Genomic DNA, 17982 nt, shown 5'->3' on the forward strand with positions numbered 1-17982 from the left:
ATCAGATGTGATTAGATCTCATCACCGCATATCCGCGCTGAAAATGGCGTTTACGCTTGTTGTCCGATTTCTGTGCATCCGGACCTGTTGCTGAACGCTTCCTGACGTGATCGAGTGATGAAAGTCTTAAAACAACATTCATCCAGACAGAGAAGCACGGAGATCTGCGTCCAGACAGACAAACAGGGTAAAACACCCCATCATTACTGGAGTGTCACCACAAACAGCAGTGTTTTCTGTTTTCTGTTTTGAACTCTCACACACTGTAAACCGAACTCCACTTGGACAACTTTAAGACTTCAAATCCTTCAAATCCACCATCCAAAGATAGTGATGAGAAAACAGACAAATCCTCGCTGTTCAAAGCCTTAAATCCCTTTGCGATACCTCGATGTGATGCCAACACTGATGCTAGCTGACGCAAACACACAGACACACACACTATTGCCTAATACAGCTTCATACACAGGATTAGGTGTAAACTACTAGGCTGTTATTTATTTTGGAAAACATCTTAATATGGGGAAATAGTCTGGAAACTTTTTCCAAACACACTTTTTCCAAAACCACACACACACACGCACACACATACACACACAGTGTTCCCAAAATAAGCTCTGTTTTGCTCAAGTCCAGCCACAAGAAACAGACACACACACATACACACACACACACACATACATATATATATATATATATATATATATATATATATATTCTGGTCACAGGAGGAAAAAATTCCTTGACATTGAAAAGAAAACAGTTGAGTCTTTTCCTACAGACCGTCCTACATTTGAAACCAACTTCCTGACATTTTCGGGAAATCAAACTCTGTTCACATTTAATTTTGAGTATTATTATTATTATTATTATTATTATTATTATTATTATTATTAATATTAAGCAGCTTAAAATCAACCTCAAACCCAACCATACTAGCCATATGTTTCTCGACCTTTCCTTACCTGCAGTCATTTACTCAGTTGGTCTGCGTATGTGTGTGTATGTGTGAGTGAATGAGTGAGAGAGAAGGGGGTGATGCGCCTGGTCTTTCTTGTTTTTGCCCCTTTTTTTTTTTTAAATACAGGTTTCAGCCAACACTTCTCAACAAGGCAGCTGCATTCCCAAACTCACAACATCACAAAGCTGTGTAAGTATTCCACAGCTTGTACCACAACCACACACACACACACACAGGGCTAGTCTGCAACCCCTTAGCCTTGGCAAGCCTGTCTGTCTGTCTGACCGCTGCTCTGTCTAAGCTGACCCATTTAGAGAGAGAGAGAGAGAGAGAGAGAGAGAGAGAGAGAGAGAGAGAGAGAGAGAGAGAGAGAGAGAGAGAGAGAGAGAGAGAGAGAGAGAATGGCCAAGTAATGGCCGCCATCTATTATTTAGGCCACAAATTTTATAGGGGCTCTTTCTGTGCCCATGCTGGTTGATAGTGTGTGTGAATGTGTATCTGCTGTGTGTGTTAACGTCCGTGCTTGTGTGTCTTGTTTGTGGGAGCAGGAGAAGGGAGCATGTAAAAAGCTGTGTGTGTGTGCGTGCGTGCGTGTGTGTGTGTGTGTGTGTGTGTACATGTGATCTCCACAAGGCTTCATGCTGCCTATTGGAGGAGGGGGTTAAAAGATAATAGAGAGAGAGAGTGAAACCACACTGTGTACATAGACATGCAGAAATCAGCATCTAAGGGGGTTTTCAGTGACATTGGGAGTGGGATAAAATCTCTATGTAGAACTTTATATGGACAACTACTTCCAAAAAATGAGAAGAATCTGAACTGAATGTGTGTGTGCAGTTGTCTTATGTCTCCAATAGCTGGATTGCATTTACATCAAAGCATCTCCTCTGTCCACTTAACATTTACATGCTGTAATACATGGCAGGTAATCAGCAGTTTTATTAGGGTTGTTAGGGCTGTGGCGGTTACCGCATTACCGCGGTCATGTGACACCTACCGCGGGGTTGAGCTCATTACTGTCATCACCGCATTTTTTTTTTTTTATGTTTTATTGTGTGCATTATTACATAAAATATTACAGGCACATCGCCAAAAGCACTTATCAAAACAGCAAAAAGGGACTTACCAATTAAATGCTGAACAGTAATAAACTATAAGGTATTTAAAAAACATGACAGGATTGTTCATCTGAATTTACTAGCCTACATGGAATTCTTGTAATGTGCCTTTACTCACGCACTCATCTCATATTTCCTATAGCCTGTCTTACAGTATATATACACAATACAGGTAAATAACCAGCATGAATAACATTTGCTTAATGTCAAATATTTACACACATATAATGAGCTCTGTCCATTAAATCCTTTTGGGAACGTGATTACGCAGCACCTGTCTCTCTCTCCTCTATTCCTCCGACCGACAGTCAACACTCTCACAGGATTTCTCTGAAGCGGTTCTTTGACATGGTTTGTCTGAAAAAAGTCTGTTTATGTCGAGTAGCTGTCGATATTCATGTTTGGATATTTGCTGAATGTTTGAGAAATTTAAATTTCATATCTCAAAGCTTAAAAAAATCCTTCTGCAACTCGTCTGCTTCCCTTTATCTACATCTCCTCCTTTGTGATTGGTATAGATTTAATAAGGGAAATCAATAAGAGATAATGGCCTTTACCTGGATTCACCTCATCAGTGTACTTCATGAAAAGAGAAAGTGTCCCTAATATTTTGTACATTCAGTCTGTTACTATTTTCAATAATCCTAGTAAGTTCTACTGTTCCACTGTTACTGTTTCCGCTGCCTGCCCCTTACTTGATTTGTGTACGCTTCCTAGACCTAGATAAACATTTATTTCCATTACTGTATTAATACAAGGGCTGGAGATGCACCTGCATAAACACTTGGGTGTTAATGTGGCCAAATGCATCTCTGTCCTCCTGCAGAAGCGGCTTGAGTAAGCAGATCTTCAATGCATTTCTATGCGTTGCAGCTCTACTCAGATCACCCAGGACATGTTGCCAGCAAATACATACAGGTCTGTCAGGGAAATGCTGACAGTATAACCAGAATGTCTTACTAATGCCAAGTCATATTAACAATGCTAACCAAGTCTCTGTCATTGTGTCTGTATATTAAAGCACAAACTGAAACCTCACCCTAACCCTGCTTTACCACGGCCTCAATACACACCATAGACAACAACGACTGGCACATGGTCAAGGACTATAAAGGAAATAAGTCAAGGCATATGGACACACACACACACACACACACAATTCAGTGATGAACACAATGTAGCTTCATACATTTTACTGTGCATGTGTGTTCTATGTGTGTGTGTGTTTAGTCACTGAAAATAACTTTGGTTAACCCACTTGAACTTTTATTTCATAAGTACTTTCCAACTGCCAGGTGTGTACACACACACGCACACACAGAGAGAGAGAGAGAGACACACACACTAAGGCTAAGCAAGGGCTAAGAGAGTGAGAGCAAGGGTGTCCATAGTGGTAGGCATGTCTGTGTACGTGTGTGTGTGTGTGTGTGTGTGTGTGTGTGTGTGTGTGTGTGTGTGGTGTGTGTGTGTGTGCGTGCGCGTGTGTGTGTGTGTTTGCAAGATGAGGCGGCTATTTTCGAATGGTTCTCATAACATTTTATATAATTTGTTATGCAACCTCCAACTTTTGAATCTGACACCTTACAGCTACTCTCTCTCCGTCTCTCTCTCTCTCTCTCACACACACACACACACACACTCAACTATCTCTCCATCTGCCCTCAATGTCTCACGTAATTGTGTGCCACTGTGTGTGTCTAATGTCGGACTTTCATGACTTCTCCAGGCAGACCAGTACATCGATCAAAGAGCTAATTTAACACACCAGTGTATTCCTTTAAGACACAGCAGCCTTGGCCCTTGCGTTCCCAGCCATACCATAATAATTTTGTGATTATATATACAGTATTCTCTGGAAGTTTCTCCAGCCAAGCAGAGCAGAGGAGAAACACATTAAGGTCAGTGGGTGTCTGCTGCATTTCCTAACACCCGTGATGTGTAACTGTATACACTCCATCCAGTGTAATGATGTCAAGGGAGCGCGAGGGGGGAGCCGGCGAGGTCAGAGTGCTCGTTTTAACTGTTCACACACCGCATCACTTCTTAAATTGATTTCTCTCTGAGTTCGCGTTTTCACGTGATAGTGAGCTGGTGACGGCGACTGATTAGCGGTGTGATGAATGCTCAGTTTTCCATCAACATCCTCAACTAGTGAGGAAGTCACCAGACTTCATTCGCCACTGATGGTCGACAAGAGAGCAAAAACCAATAAGAAATCATCCCTCTGTTGGCGATAACACTGGCACAACGACGCAGGAAACTGAATGCTTTTTAAACAAATCTGCCAGTAGAAAATACAGGGTTTTGCTTCTAAAATTGATAGATGAACTGTATTTTTAGGTTACAGTTCATGCCCGGTACGTGGAAATGATGCCGCTAATTTGGGGTTGAGAAAAGCGGAAAGCGGCGGCCAAACCACTCTCGCTGGAAACTGAGCATGAAGCAATAATGCGGACGGACTCCTCAGGCACAGATGCCCATCTGAACCAACCAAAACGCTGCTCTGTATGGCCAGATTTATTGAGTATGGCAATACTGCTTTGGCCAATGAGACAGAATCAATGCGGATAACACTGCGTGCTAAAAGGAAAACAGTTTTAATGAAGAAAAAAAAAAAATACTGATCACAAGATGCCTGTGTAACGTTTCGCTGAGATGCTTAATGAGCACAGGAGCAGAAGTGTAGACCGCCTCCAGGTCTGGTAACTCGTGATATGTAACCCTAGCCTGTCTCTCTCTCTCTCTCTTTCTCTCTCTCTGCTTCTCTCTCGCTCTCTCTGGGGATGCTCTGTATATTTCATGAGGGGTACAGGTTACATCGCTCTCTGAGCTGGGGCAAGGGCGCACGTGTGTGTGCTTGAGCGTGAGCGTGTGTGTGTGTGTGTGTGTGTATGTATACGGGAAACATGACACTGCTCAATCAACGATGAAGGGTCAGAGGTGTCAGGGGGATTCTGAGAGAGTGTGTGTGTGTGTGTGTTTGTGAAAGAGAGAGAGATCAGGTTTTCCATCATGTAGGGTGATTCCCTGACAATCTCAAGTAACACCACACGACCCTCCACTTGACCTACAGGGCTTGATCATATAGCAACACACACACACACACACACACACACACACACACACACACACACACAGAGTACAGTACAATCAATGTTACAGCAGATTGATATAGGTCAGTCAGTGCCGATCAAATATCAATACAGAGCTTTACGATGACAGAAATGTGTAGGTTTTGTCAAAGTTGTACATTCAGTAAAATCCTATCTGTCAATGAAATTATAGAACTTTTACTGCTTAATTTGACTATAACATTATGATGTTAACAGAGTTTACAGTACAGGGAGATCTACACTCATTCACTAAGCAGCAGTTGATAGGGAAGGTATTACAATTTCGATAGGATTGTAAAAAAATCAAAAATAATCTTTAAAGTTTCTACAATACTATCATATTTAAACAGTGACAACGTCAATATAAGAGTAAAAACTATTCTGGATGAGTGAATATAATCAGCCTGGGTTATATAGCTTAGAATGGAGAAGTGGTGTGTGTGTGTGTGTGTGTGTGTGTGTGTGTGTGTGTGTGTGTGTGTGTGTGTGCTGGAAAGGAAACCAGTAACCACAGACGAACTGAAAACAGACACAGTCTTACAAACACACACGCACACAAACTGCTGCTGCTGACTGTGGATGGGCTGCAGTCTCAACTTACAAAGAACTACCAGTCTGCACACACATGCACACATACACACACACACACACACACACACACGCTAAATAAAGCCCTGTGTTTTCCTGTAGTGCTCTTCTGAGAGGGGAAATGGCCCGTCTCACACTCTCCTCTATTTTTCCATCTCTCTTATTCACTTTATTTCTCTCTCACACACACACACACACACACACACACACACACACACATACACACACACACACACATAAACAGTACAGATGAACTGGTGTTGCTGTCTTAGCAGGGTCACTGTGTGTGTGTGTGTGTGTGTGTGTCTCTGGCAGCTGACACTCACAGCAACAGAGCAAGCTGTGTTGGAGTGCATGTGGAGCTCAGACAAAAAAAAGTGTGTGGGGGTGGGGGCAGTAGTAAACACACAATGAATTCAAAGGCTCTAAATAGCTCTATACAACACACACACACACACACACACACACACACACACACACACACACACACTAGTCTTACCTCTGGTCAGGCTGTGTAGCTGACTGGTGTTTCGTCCTCACAGCCAAATTAGGACAGGAGCTGGACATTTGGAAAACAAAACAGAGAGAGAGAGTCAGATGAGTTCAAGAGTGTGTCTGGTCTGGTAGAATCACATTTGAGATTCAAAGCAAGAGAGGAGTGTGTGTAACTTATGGGTTTATTGTATATATGATTTTTTGTATATTGTTTGGACCCAAATGTTTTATCTTTTTGTGTCAATAAAATAACTAACTGTATGTGTCTGTACACTCATACAGTTGAAATAGCTTTGAAGTTATGCAAGCACTCCTTCTATGGAGAGATGCCTGAATATCCCTGCAGAGTGTGTGTGTGTGTGTGTGTGTGTGTGTGTGTGTGGTGTGTGTGTGTGTGTGTGTGTGTGTGTGTGTGCTTGTGATGCTGGTTAAACCAGTCAATCGGTAAAGAGAAGCTTTCTGTGGTCAATCAGCCTAATTACTGCATCTAATTTCTGCATGAGTGAAGGGTTTCCAGTGTGTGTACTTGTGTGTCTGCATGAGTGTGTGTCTGTGTGAGTGTGTGTGTGTGTTGAGCACTGTGTAATTGGGCTTTCGCTGGTCTCCACGTGATGAGGCTGCACAGTGAGGTTTAAAAAAAGCCTTTGGCCTCTCTCTGTTTGTATCTGTGTGCCAAGCTTCACACACACACACACACACACACACACACACACACACACACGTTGACTCAAGACACAGGAGGATGAATTCTCTGAACTATAACAGCCAACCTTTTCTTTCAGTGTAGCTCCTGTGGAAACTCAGCAGAGCGACCACCGTCATCACTATCATTACCCCCAACCTCCCTATTCATCCTAATAAACATCACCATCACATCATCATCATCCTCAGTTAGCCTTCATCATGGCCTTCCTGATGATGACAAGCTAAGTCTCACTGTATCTTGTCAGGGTTTGACCTCAGTGGCTACTAAAGCCATTCCTCAAAACATCCGTCACTGGCATAGTCGGGAAATTCCTGTCCACCAGCCACAGTGACTGATGGATTCCCTGATGGATTTTTACTAGCCAAATCTGATTTTTAGAATATAAAAGATTCACCACACCCGCAGAAGTTGGCTGGTCATGTCTGGATCCACAGTAAAATGTGGCTGCTGTGCTGCGGATCTCCAATCCTGCCTGTAGCCATGACTCTTCCTGGTGTAACACACTGTCAACCTTGTCATTAAGGGAACCTGTCAGTCTGCTCCATCAGAGCTGCACGGTACTGACGTATTGCTATTTTTGTGACTGGGAGGCTGTCTGATAATAAAAACAGCAGCCTCTAGTAATTTAAAATTTGCAGCAGTCAATATTGGAACTGCTTTATTTCTATGAATTACGGCACAGCTCTATACGCCGCTCTACGTCTGTAAACGTAAAATGATATTGCAGTCCAGTGTGTGATGTGACTATATTGCAGCTGATGATGTAACCAGCTCTGCAGGCAGATTCAAAACGTACAATAGAGAGTCTCGTCTGAGAGCTCTACAGAGAGAGGGGGGGGGAGAGAGAGAACAAGAGAGATACAACAGAGCGAGCTAGTCGGACACTCCGAGACAATAAACAGCAGTCTGGGTATGTGGATGCTAGAATTACGCGCACACACACACACACACACACACACACACACACACACACACACAATGAGACACTTAATCAGACGGCCAGTCAACCGCTGCAATCCACTTTGGGCATATAAATGCAAATCAACACTAACGCACGTGCACACACACACACACACACACACACACACACACAATGCACTGATCTCTGAGCGCCCTGAGGAAAAGCGAACCTACATGACTCTTTGTATATACATCTCTCTTTAACTACAAGGTACTTGAACTGGAATGTACTACTGGCCTGAATGACAATCAATCACTGTCTGAGAGGCACAGTGTAGCCCCACCCACAGGCTGTGTGTGTGTGTGTGTTATGAGCGTCCTGGGAATCCCTGGTCTGTATGACTCTAGCAGGGTGTAACACAACGCCGGTCTTGTCGACATTCAAGTAGCAGCAACAGTGATTTCATCTCATCTGTCGACAAGCAACAAACAGACAACTCTCTTCAACCTTCGCTGAGTGCACTTGCTCAATTTCAGCACCGCCCTGCTTTACGTTCAAACATCCACACACATTCACACCTGGGAGATTCCCAGGACAACCACAGCTCTCTGCGGCTGCCGAACAGCTGCACTGGAGCAGCCGGGGGATTCAGCGTTTTGCTGGATCAAAGTGGAATCTTCAAATAAAATTTACCGTGTCGAAACCCTCATCTGAGACTTTAAAAGCATTGACACTGAACCTCTTTTTCTGATGAATGTAAATGTTTAACTGTTTCTAATGCCGTACCAGACAGCCTGTAGTTTATGGCTAATGGCATTAGATGTGGATTATTGCTTGTTGCTGAGTGTATGTCTTACTGAACCGTCTAATGGTTTTGTGTATATTCTCTTTGCTTGTTGTTTGCTTAATGTTGTTGACCTCGGAACTAAAGCATTACTCGACCGTGGCACTCACTCACTGTAAGTTGCTCTGGATAAAAGCATCCGCTTAGAGCCTAAGATGTAAAACTGTAAATGCATTTGCAGATGGCTCTGATTGTTCAGGTCTCCATCTCAGTGCGACTACCTGAATAACTAAAGGACTCAATCAGGTGGAGCTACTTAGCTATGCTGCCAGCAAGAGAGTCAATGAAATTAGAGGTTCACTTCATCATTATACAACAGTGTTTCTCTGTTAATGCTCTGCTTGCATGCCTGCTCCTAAAACTTGATCGAAAATACTGCACTAATACCCGTTGAAGTATTTAAATGACCAATATTCCTAGATTAAAACAGAAGTCCACACTATACAATGCTACTGTAAACGGCTAAGTCTAAGGGACAGTGGGCTACACTGTATTTGGTCTCCTCTGCTGGTGTCAGTATTTTAACATGGCTTAACATGGATGCCAACAGAAATCCCCAATCATATGCAGTCAAATCTGCTCTTTGGCCTGCACACACATCTTTGATAAGTGATCCATACTGCAGTGTAAATGAAACACGACTTACAGGGATGTTAAGCTTGAGTTCACTCTCCTGATATTTATGGTGTCGGCTCTGTCAGTGCAATGTGAAAGGTTAACCCGGGGGTCAAATTATGAGCGCAGTGGAAAACCTGCAGGGACGAGTGATGACAACATTAGTCAGACATTGGAACAGACGGGCTGGTTGGATAATCAGCAGGCTGGCCGAACTCCGAGCCACACCGCCTGCTGAAGCCTCTCTGCTGCTCTGCTCGTATGGGAAGGACAGATAAAACCAGCAGTTAGCTAGTCAGCTATGTCACCAGCTAGGTGGAGTAGAGTAGAGTAGAATATAATAGAATAGAATAGAATAGAGTGAAATGAAATAGAGTGGATTAGAATAGAGTGGAATAAAATAAAATAAAATAGGACAGAATTTAATTGAAGGAAATAGAGTAGACTACACTAGACTAGACTATTGTAGAGCTGAGTAGAGTGGAATAGAATAGAATAGTATAAAATAGAATTGATTGTTATAGAATAGAGTGGAATCAAATAGAGTAGAGTAAATAGAGAAGAGTGGAATTGATTATTATAGAATAGAATAGAGTGAATGAAACAGAGTAGGGCATAGTAGAGACAGTAGAGACATAGAGTAGAGACAAGTAGAGTGGAATAGGATCGGATAGATTAGTATGGAATAGAATGGAGTGAAACGACAGAGTAGAGTAGAATGGAACTGATAGGAGTAGAGTTGAGCAGAGTTGATTAGAGCAGAGTAGATTAAAGCCGAGCAGAATAGAATAGAATAGAATAGAATAGCTGTCTGTATTTTTACTCCAACAAGGACATGAACTCTGCCTGGCTTGTCTGCGGCTCTATAAATCATTGAGAGGTCATCTAGCTAGCTTTCATCGAGATGTGAGCCTGTTTTCCACACAGTTCACACACAGCCTGTCCTGCTGCTAGCTTCTGTTTTGCTACAGCTAGTTAGCTAAGCTACCAAGCAGGCACAAAGACCCCAGATAGCTGTCCCTAAAACGAAATCCTGATCACTGTTATTCAAACATGGCATGCAAGCTCTCAGTCTTACCTCCCTGACTGCGACGGTCGCTCCAAGTCCCCCCGCACACGAAACTATGCTTTCTAAATTCAATTTAAAGTGTACGGATCTAGCCAACCTTATCCATTGTCTGTGAGAGATGCTGAACGTCTGGTCGCCGATATTTGAAGCGATCGCTTTTCCCTTTCTGTCTCTCTCACTGTAAAAATACAACTTCAACTGCTAGCCGACAACAACCGTATAAATGCGCAGGAACATTTGCAGTCTTGATCTCTCGGCGCTGTTCAGAAAATAGGGAAAACATAGTATGGGCTCACATATTATTTGGACGATTCGTCGTACAATTTACCGAAAAGTGAAAAATATAAGGCAACAAAATGCTGCTGTGTTAGTCAATAACACAGGGAATCGTTTAGAAACACAACAACCAGGAGAAATAGAAAGAACGTTACTTACCTCTGGCGGAGGGACAGACTTACTGCAGGGAAGAGTGAAAAGGGCTTGCGCTTTTGCCAACACTTTACGGTTAGAGTCTACTATGATTGACATTAAATAAATCCAATAGCGACCGTGGAATTAATGACACCGACAAAATAAGAACCAATTGATATTCAAGATGGGCGGGATAAACACACATAACGGAACGAAATTCTTGATCTTGTCTGTCAACGTTAACTGATGCAATACGTTTTGGCAGCGAATATGTAACGTAAATCATCTTTTGAAACATTGGGAGTTTTATTGTGTGGCATAAGGGAGACGACAATGCTGGTCACCGCTCTCCAAATACACTGAAGTGAGGTAGGTTAACTAAATAAACGGTGGCTGAACAGTAACTGCTAGCATGCTATCAAAGCTAACGTTAGCTTAGTATACCTAATGTTAGCTATTTAATCTAAAGACTGACGTTACTAACGTTAATATGGTTTATGTAATGGTATGCCGGTGTCTCTTCTTTACTGTAGATAGTTAGCTTGCTAAAATATTTCACTGACCAAGCATTCATCATAATTTTCAGTGTTTCTGACTGTCTCTAACCTCTTCTGTCTCTCTGTCTGTCTGTCTCTCTGTCTCTCTAGCTTCTGTCTGTTTGCCTCCTGCTTTCCTTTTCTCTGCAGGATCTGTCTGCCAGTCAGTGAGATGTCTCTGGCCCAGAGGGTTTTGCTAACCTGGGTCTTCACCCTGGTCTTCCTCATCATGCTAGTGCTCAAACTGGACGGGAAGGTAACTGGCGTGTGTGTTATTATTCCTCCATAGGTCATAGGTCAAAGTCTCCCCTCACTCTGAGCTCCTGCACAGGTTGTGAATTTATTTAGTGTTTCAGGGGAAATTAAATGAAGCAGACAACACATTAGCACAATGAGGATGCAGTATCTTTAATCTCCAGTGTGTTCTACTTATTGTATTTTATCTATATCCTGTTTTTGCTGCTGCAGTGACCCAGTTTAATAAAGTTAATAAAGTATGACTCACTCAGGATTCATAAAGTTCATCATATCTTATCTTATCTGGTTATGGGTTTGACTCATGCTAATAATGTGTGAACTCGTGGCACTGGAAGAGGCATTTAGATAAAAGCATCGACCATGTGACTTACATTCTGCATATTCTCCTTCCTCCAGGTGCAGTGGAACTGGTTCCTCATCTTCCTCCCCGTCTGGGTCTTCGACGGCATCCTCATCCTCATGCTCGCTGTCAAGATGGCGGGCCGCTGCAAACCCGGCTACGACCCGCGCAACGGCTCCCCGGACCTGCGTCTCCGCGCCTGGTACCTGACGGCCATGCTGCTCAAGCTCGGCTTCTGCCTGACGCTGTGCGCAAAGCTGGAGAAGCTGGCCGACGTTAAGCTGACGTTTGTGTGCATACCGCTGTGGACGATGTTACTGGGAGCGCTGGTGGAGCTGGGGCTCAATATCTTTCCTGACAGGAGAGAGGCGTAAGAGGGATCGGACTGCTGTTTTCAGACCCCAACATGAATCATTACGCCAAGAGAGAGATATCGAAAAATAAGAGAATAGGAGTTGTGAATAAGGTTGCGTTTAGTGTGGACTGTGTTACTGGGAGCTTTGGTTTGGCCTGAATATGTTTCTGTTTCCTGTTTCCTGAGAGGAGCAAAGCTCAAGGAGAGTAAAGTCATTGTCTCAGACACTAGTATTAACCCCAAGACCAAGAGACACTTCCTGTAAAAATATGAGAATCATTGATGGGTCGATGTTTTTATACCTCAGTGGACTATGCTGGTGAGAGCTTTGGCAGAGCTGGGACTCACTTTCTTGCCTGACGAGATCTACACAGGATGGAAATGTGGAACAGAGGGCTGCTGGGAAATCCAGAGTCAACACATTTGACAGTTGCAAAATGGCTCAAAAGAGTCAAATAATGGCTCTACTTCTCAATGCATAGTTTGAAAAATGCCAGCAGGGGAGCTGCTCTGACATCCTCTGTATGAAACTACTGTGAAACCTACACTGGGAAGGACAGCATTGCCCTGTAATGTTTTGTTTTGTATTGTATTTGAGATTTCCAATATTATTTCCTGCTGTATGATTTCACACTGTACATAAGCTAGCACAGCTGCTCTTCTTCAGAATGTCACATGGGGAGAGACTGAATGATAGCCAACATTTTTGGTGAATGTTGATGCCGTGTGTAATTTCCACACTATAAGCTTTTGTCAACACCAAGAGTCAAGAGTGATTGTTTTGGGGGGTTGCTGGTACCAAATCATAATGTGTGAATTTCATTACATGATATAGATATTGTATGGCTGCATTTACACCTGAGCCGAAAAGCCTTTGTTTTGTTTTTTTAAATTCTATGTGACTCAGATGTGGAGGATAGTTCAGATTCTTCAATTTGGCAAATCATTTTCACAAATTATGAAATAACATTTAAGGTGTTGTTCATGATGAGAGACTGGTATGGCTGCAAGACATCCATAAGAGCAAATATGTACATTTCTTTTGAGAAATTATTCCAGACGTCAAGAATCGCTTATAATTCTTTGTCACAGTTATCTGGCTAACCAGGCAGTCCTGAAACATGAAATACCCCACAGATCTTTTTTCTTTGCAGGCTGAATCCTTCGGCCTGTATGTGACCTGAAAGGTGTGTGTGTCAGTATGTACCGTGAAACATTGCTGTGGACATTTATTATACTTGGTGACTGAAGTATTAAGATTCTGAAACTCTATCAGAAATGGGACACATTGGATTAAAAGTCAGATCTTGTTCCTGTGCAGGTTCAGCTTCAGTGGTGTGAAACGAGTCACACTGCCACCCCAAGCTCTCCACACTTTGAGTATTCCTGTTTATCAGCGGTTTCTTGTGTTTCTGTGCTGACTTGACTGTGACTGCAGGGTTACATTTCACAAGTCAGCTGTATAATAATAATACTAACGATTGAGGTTGTGCATGAGTGAAACTTGTTTTTGTGCCATTTGGTTCATTAGTATTTCAAATACATTCTTTGCATCATTTTGCACCATGTTGAAAAGTAAAGGAATGGCTATTTTGAGAAGAAAATATTTGACATATTATTCATGAATGTATGTCTTGTGAGAAAATAAATCATTTGTTTCTTCCTCACCAAATTGTGGGATGTTGATTCTTTGGCTACCTCCTTTTTTCAAGCACCAGTGCTGGACAGCGTTTCTTAAACTACGGGTCGGGCCCCAAAATGGGTCATGGTCCGTAGTGGGACAACCTATGTCAACAATACCAGTACATTAACCAGTATTTTTCTATTAGTCCAGGTCCCAGGCTGAGACTAAGCTTTTCAAATCAGGCTGATGAAAGTTAAAAAGTCCTGTGGGACAAAAAGCTCCCAGTATATTTGGCTCTGCAGCACAAAAACCTGGTTAAATGTTGCTTAAGAGCACTCTGTAACAAGAAAAGTCCTGTATAATTCTGCTTAATAATGATTAACAAGACATTGTAATCTCAAATTGCCATAATAATACCAATACAGCAATCATACTATTACAAATAATGATACAAATTCACAGTAGTTTCCATACTCTGCAGACTATGCAAACGGTATGGAAAAGAACAAACGACTAATGAAATTCTCATGAAGTGAATTCTGTTGGATTTCCACAGACTGGTCAGCTCATCGTCTTGTGGTTGGGGAAAATACCAGCTGAGACTTGACCTGAAATACACTGTCAAGTTCCCCAAACAACCACAGAGCCGACAGCAGTGTGTGTGTGTGGTGTGTGTGTGTGTCTGGTCTGCCCTTTTGGCTTCTTGGGGACACTTCAGTTCCTCTGACACGCAGACAGAGCACATAGAAATCTGTGTCTCTCTCTCTCTCTCTGTCTGCAAGGCACTCACTCCCTTTCTTTGTCTCAGCTCCAACTTCCTGCCTTACTCTCTCCCCCACTCTTTAAAGGTCAGTCGAGTTCCTCCGGCATTCCTGATGTGTGTGTGTGTGTGTGAGAGAGAGAGAGGGGGAGAGAAAGCATGGAAGAGAGAAAGAAGCAGTGTGAGTTGTATTGGACTTGACATACACCAGCCCCGAAATTATGGGGCTACTGCAGAGTGTGTGTGTTGTCTGCTCTAATCTCGCCCGGTGAAACTGCTGAGCTCATCCCTGCAGACTGCAGTGAGTGGGTGGCTTGTATAACAGAGAGAGAGAGGGATGGAGAGAGAGAGAGAGAGAGAGAACAGAGTGAGGTACATAATAGACAGAAGTGTAGGTATACGGTTTCTCAGAATTAGGAATAAGGGGGAGAGAGAGAATGAGAGAGCGAAAGAGAGAAAGGGGCTTCTGAAGTCCTTTTTAAGACACAGGTGTTTCCAGTCTTCACACAACCACAACTCTCTCTCTCTCTCTCTCACACACACACACACACACACACACACACAACTTCACCAGTGACGGTTGGTAAATGTTGGTTACTTTGTTGATGTGGCCTAACATCAACAAGATTAACATTAACCAGAAACCTTACATCTCTAATTTAGCCTTTCTTTTGTTTGACAACTAACGATTCCTACATGCATAAAATGTTTCATGACACTCGGACCAAGGCAAACCGTTGGTAATGTATTGTAGCTGTTCAAAACGCATGGATGCAAAGGGTAAAAAACAGACGGACTCCAGTATGTGTGGACAATCAGGAAGTAGGACTTCTTACAAAACATTTTGATACAGTGAACCTTTTATTAGCTAGGCTCATATTTAAAGTAGAAACCACACTACAAGGTTTTTCCTCTTTACAAAACTTCTTATGTACACTACAGTGCTGACAGTTAAAAATCACAGGAACAAAATAGAAAAAAAACAAACAAACCAAACCTTGAGATAAATAAACTCTATGAAAACACCACAAGCCCCTGAAGGCTTCTTTGTTTTCAGCCATTTTTTGTCTCATTTGTACAAAAAATATAGAAGTTCCTGTCAGGTTTTTGTAACATCTGAAACCCAAAAGCATAAAAAGAGCTGCAGAGCGCCTTACAACTGGCATCAAGTGCTTTATTATCACCTAGCTCTCCCCAGAGCCATATATAGTGAAGAGTTCTGTCACTGAAATTCAGTTGCTTGAGAAAAATTCACCCAGAAAGCTGATGTTTTAACCTTATCTTTTTTCTGAGGACCCATATTTGTTTCTTGCATCAACAACAACAAAAAATAAGATTTCCAGGCTCGTGGATAGGCTAATCCAAAAAAACGCAACCCTGCTTTTAGGATTTTGACCCACTGAGTTTTACTTATCCCAACTTACAATGCAGGAATTTCCTTGTGAAAGTTAAAACTGGGTCTAGACTCCTGACAACTGCCATGAAAGGACAGAACTCCTTCCCTATATGGCTCTGGGCCATTAAGTGGTTCACAGTTAAGGACAGGCACTGGGGAAATGTTGTGGGCTACATTAGCAGTATTCCAACATCGATTAAGTAACGTCAAGACAACAATGACAAAACAATCGAGTTTCCTTGACAAGTTCCACAACTGCGGGACCAGAACTGAAAAGTTTATTTCTAAAATGAGATATCCACCATTTGGAAAATCACCTACTCTTAATAATGATTGGTAGCACCAAATTTAAACAATTTATTGTACTTTTTAAAAGACAGGACATCACTTAAGTCCTTGGTTCCTAAAATAACATTTTTATAGGCTGGATGCTCTAAGAGAAACTGAATGATGGTCTTCAGGTAATGATATTCAGTGCTTTAGAAATGAACTCTTGGGTTCTTTGCCGCAGACAGGAGAGGGTACAATCTGTTTTCAAAGTGGCTTGGAGCTTGTATCCACGAACAATCGCATCACAGAAGAGCTGAGGCCTGAATGCATAAATCAAAGAAATGATCTTGGAAGAACCTGGAATTGCCCTATAAATAATCTGAGATAATCTGGGTTCCCTCACCCAGGATTACTTTAATAATAATAACAACTGTATTTAAACAGCGCTTTACTTATCCATGTTACAAAGTGGCGTAAACAGTAACCTTGGTGTTGAGTCACACTTGGGAAGTCTTGACCCCTCTGTATAATATTGCTATGGTTCCTTGTCATTCTTATCCAGGTACTGTGAGATCTGAGATGTGCTGTAATGGAGCTGCACAGAGTTTAACTCTTAATGAAGCTAATTGCTGATGCACAGATGCTGATACCAAGTATCAGACTGGATAATATCACAGTTTTTGTCTAATGACCCCAAACAAGTAGTCAAAGCCTATAATGTTCAGTAACATCAATGGATCATAACTTGGTATTGGCAGATGCGTAAGATTTAGTGCTTTGTTTTTAATTTAATTTATTAAACCAATATCTGTGCATCCCTCCTGAATAGTGCTTCCTGAGACCTTGAAGGCCTATATAACTGCCTTGGCCGGGTTAGATTCCCCCTACACAAATGCTTGGTTTCCAAAATTAGGACACCCTGGTTCACATCCAACAGACACTGAAAGACACAGCAAAATTACACTGAGAGCTCTGCTGTAGGACTGGAGTGGGACCTGGCAGAGAACTACTGGTACAAGATAATCACAATACTTGTGTCACATTATGATAATGTTGCGACTCTTCATGGTGTGATTCAATACTGTGGTATACTGTGACTTAATATGCTTTTCAAAATTTACAAGGGGGTTTCCTTTCATTTGACTGCTTTGAAAAACTACAATAATATCCTTGTTGGGCAATAAAACATCAAAACATTTTAATGTAAATACCCATCAAAAATCCATCACTTATTAGATACTCAATAACTTTTAGACTTTCAAGTGCTATTCAAGGGTATTTTTTTCATTTTAAACAACACGTCTTATCATTAATAGCTTTGAAATGAGATTAAAAATATTGATACTTGCTGTCAGCATATCAATAGGGGGAACTGCAATATTATACTGAGGAGATTATTGCTGAGCATTATTGCTCAAAATACAATATTAAGTACTGTGATATACTGTATCCATTAAGGTGTTGATACAGTATTACAGGGGAAATATGGCAATATTATATTGTATCAATATAATATTGTATGAGAAAGTCTCACAATTTATTCCAGAAACAGTCCTGGGCAGAAAGAATATGCTAGAAAACAGGTTCAAATATATGAGCAACTTGAGGTGCACCTGACTTCA

The 17982-nt window shown here is 41.9% G+C and overlaps 2 protein-coding genes across 3 annotated transcripts in view; one reads left to right on the forward strand and one right to left on the reverse strand.

Annotated features, from left to right (window-relative positions):
- The window catches only part of LOC139919799 (protein PHTF2), a 45312-nt gene extending 34784 nt beyond the window's left edge, over positions 1-10528 (reverse strand). For both annotated transcript variants that reach the window (XM_078281864.1, XM_078281863.1), the window contains exons 1-2: positions 10420-10528; positions 6280-6339 (exon numbers count right to left, since the gene is read on the reverse strand). The gene's annotated coding sequence lies outside the window, so the exon portion shown is untranslated. The remainder of the gene's footprint in view (positions 1-6279; positions 6340-10419) is intronic.
- A 510-nt stretch (positions 10529-11038) lies between these two features.
- On the forward strand, positions 11039-13906 carry LOC139919805 (transmembrane protein 60-like). Its single transcript, XM_071909655.2, has 3 exons — positions 11039-11190; positions 11469-11613; positions 12012-13906. The coding sequence occupies exons 2-3, from the start codon at positions 11530-11532 to the stop codon at positions 12327-12329; spliced, it is 402 nt and encodes a 133-aa protein (XP_071765756.1). The 5' UTR covers positions 11039-11190; positions 11469-11529; the 3' UTR covers positions 12330-13906.
- Positions 13907-17982: the final 4076 nt, after the last annotated feature.

The sequence above is a fragment of the Centroberyx gerrardi genome, chromosome 24, assembly GCF_048128805.1.
Source record: "Centroberyx gerrardi isolate f3 chromosome 24, fCenGer3.hap1.cur.20231027, whole genome shotgun sequence".
In the NCBI taxonomy this organism is placed as follows: domain Eukaryota; kingdom Metazoa; phylum Chordata; class Actinopteri; order Beryciformes; family Berycidae; genus Centroberyx; species Centroberyx gerrardi.

Coding starts and splice junctions, on each gene's coding strand:
- LOC139919805 (XM_071909655.2), top strand. CDS start 11,530: ATGTCTCTGGCCCAGAGGGTTTTGCTAACCTGGGTCTTCACCCTGGTC. Junction 11,614..12,011: donor TGCTCAAACTGGACGGGAAG/GTAACTGGCGTG, acceptor TCCTTCCTCCAG/GTGCAGTGGAACTGGTTCCT.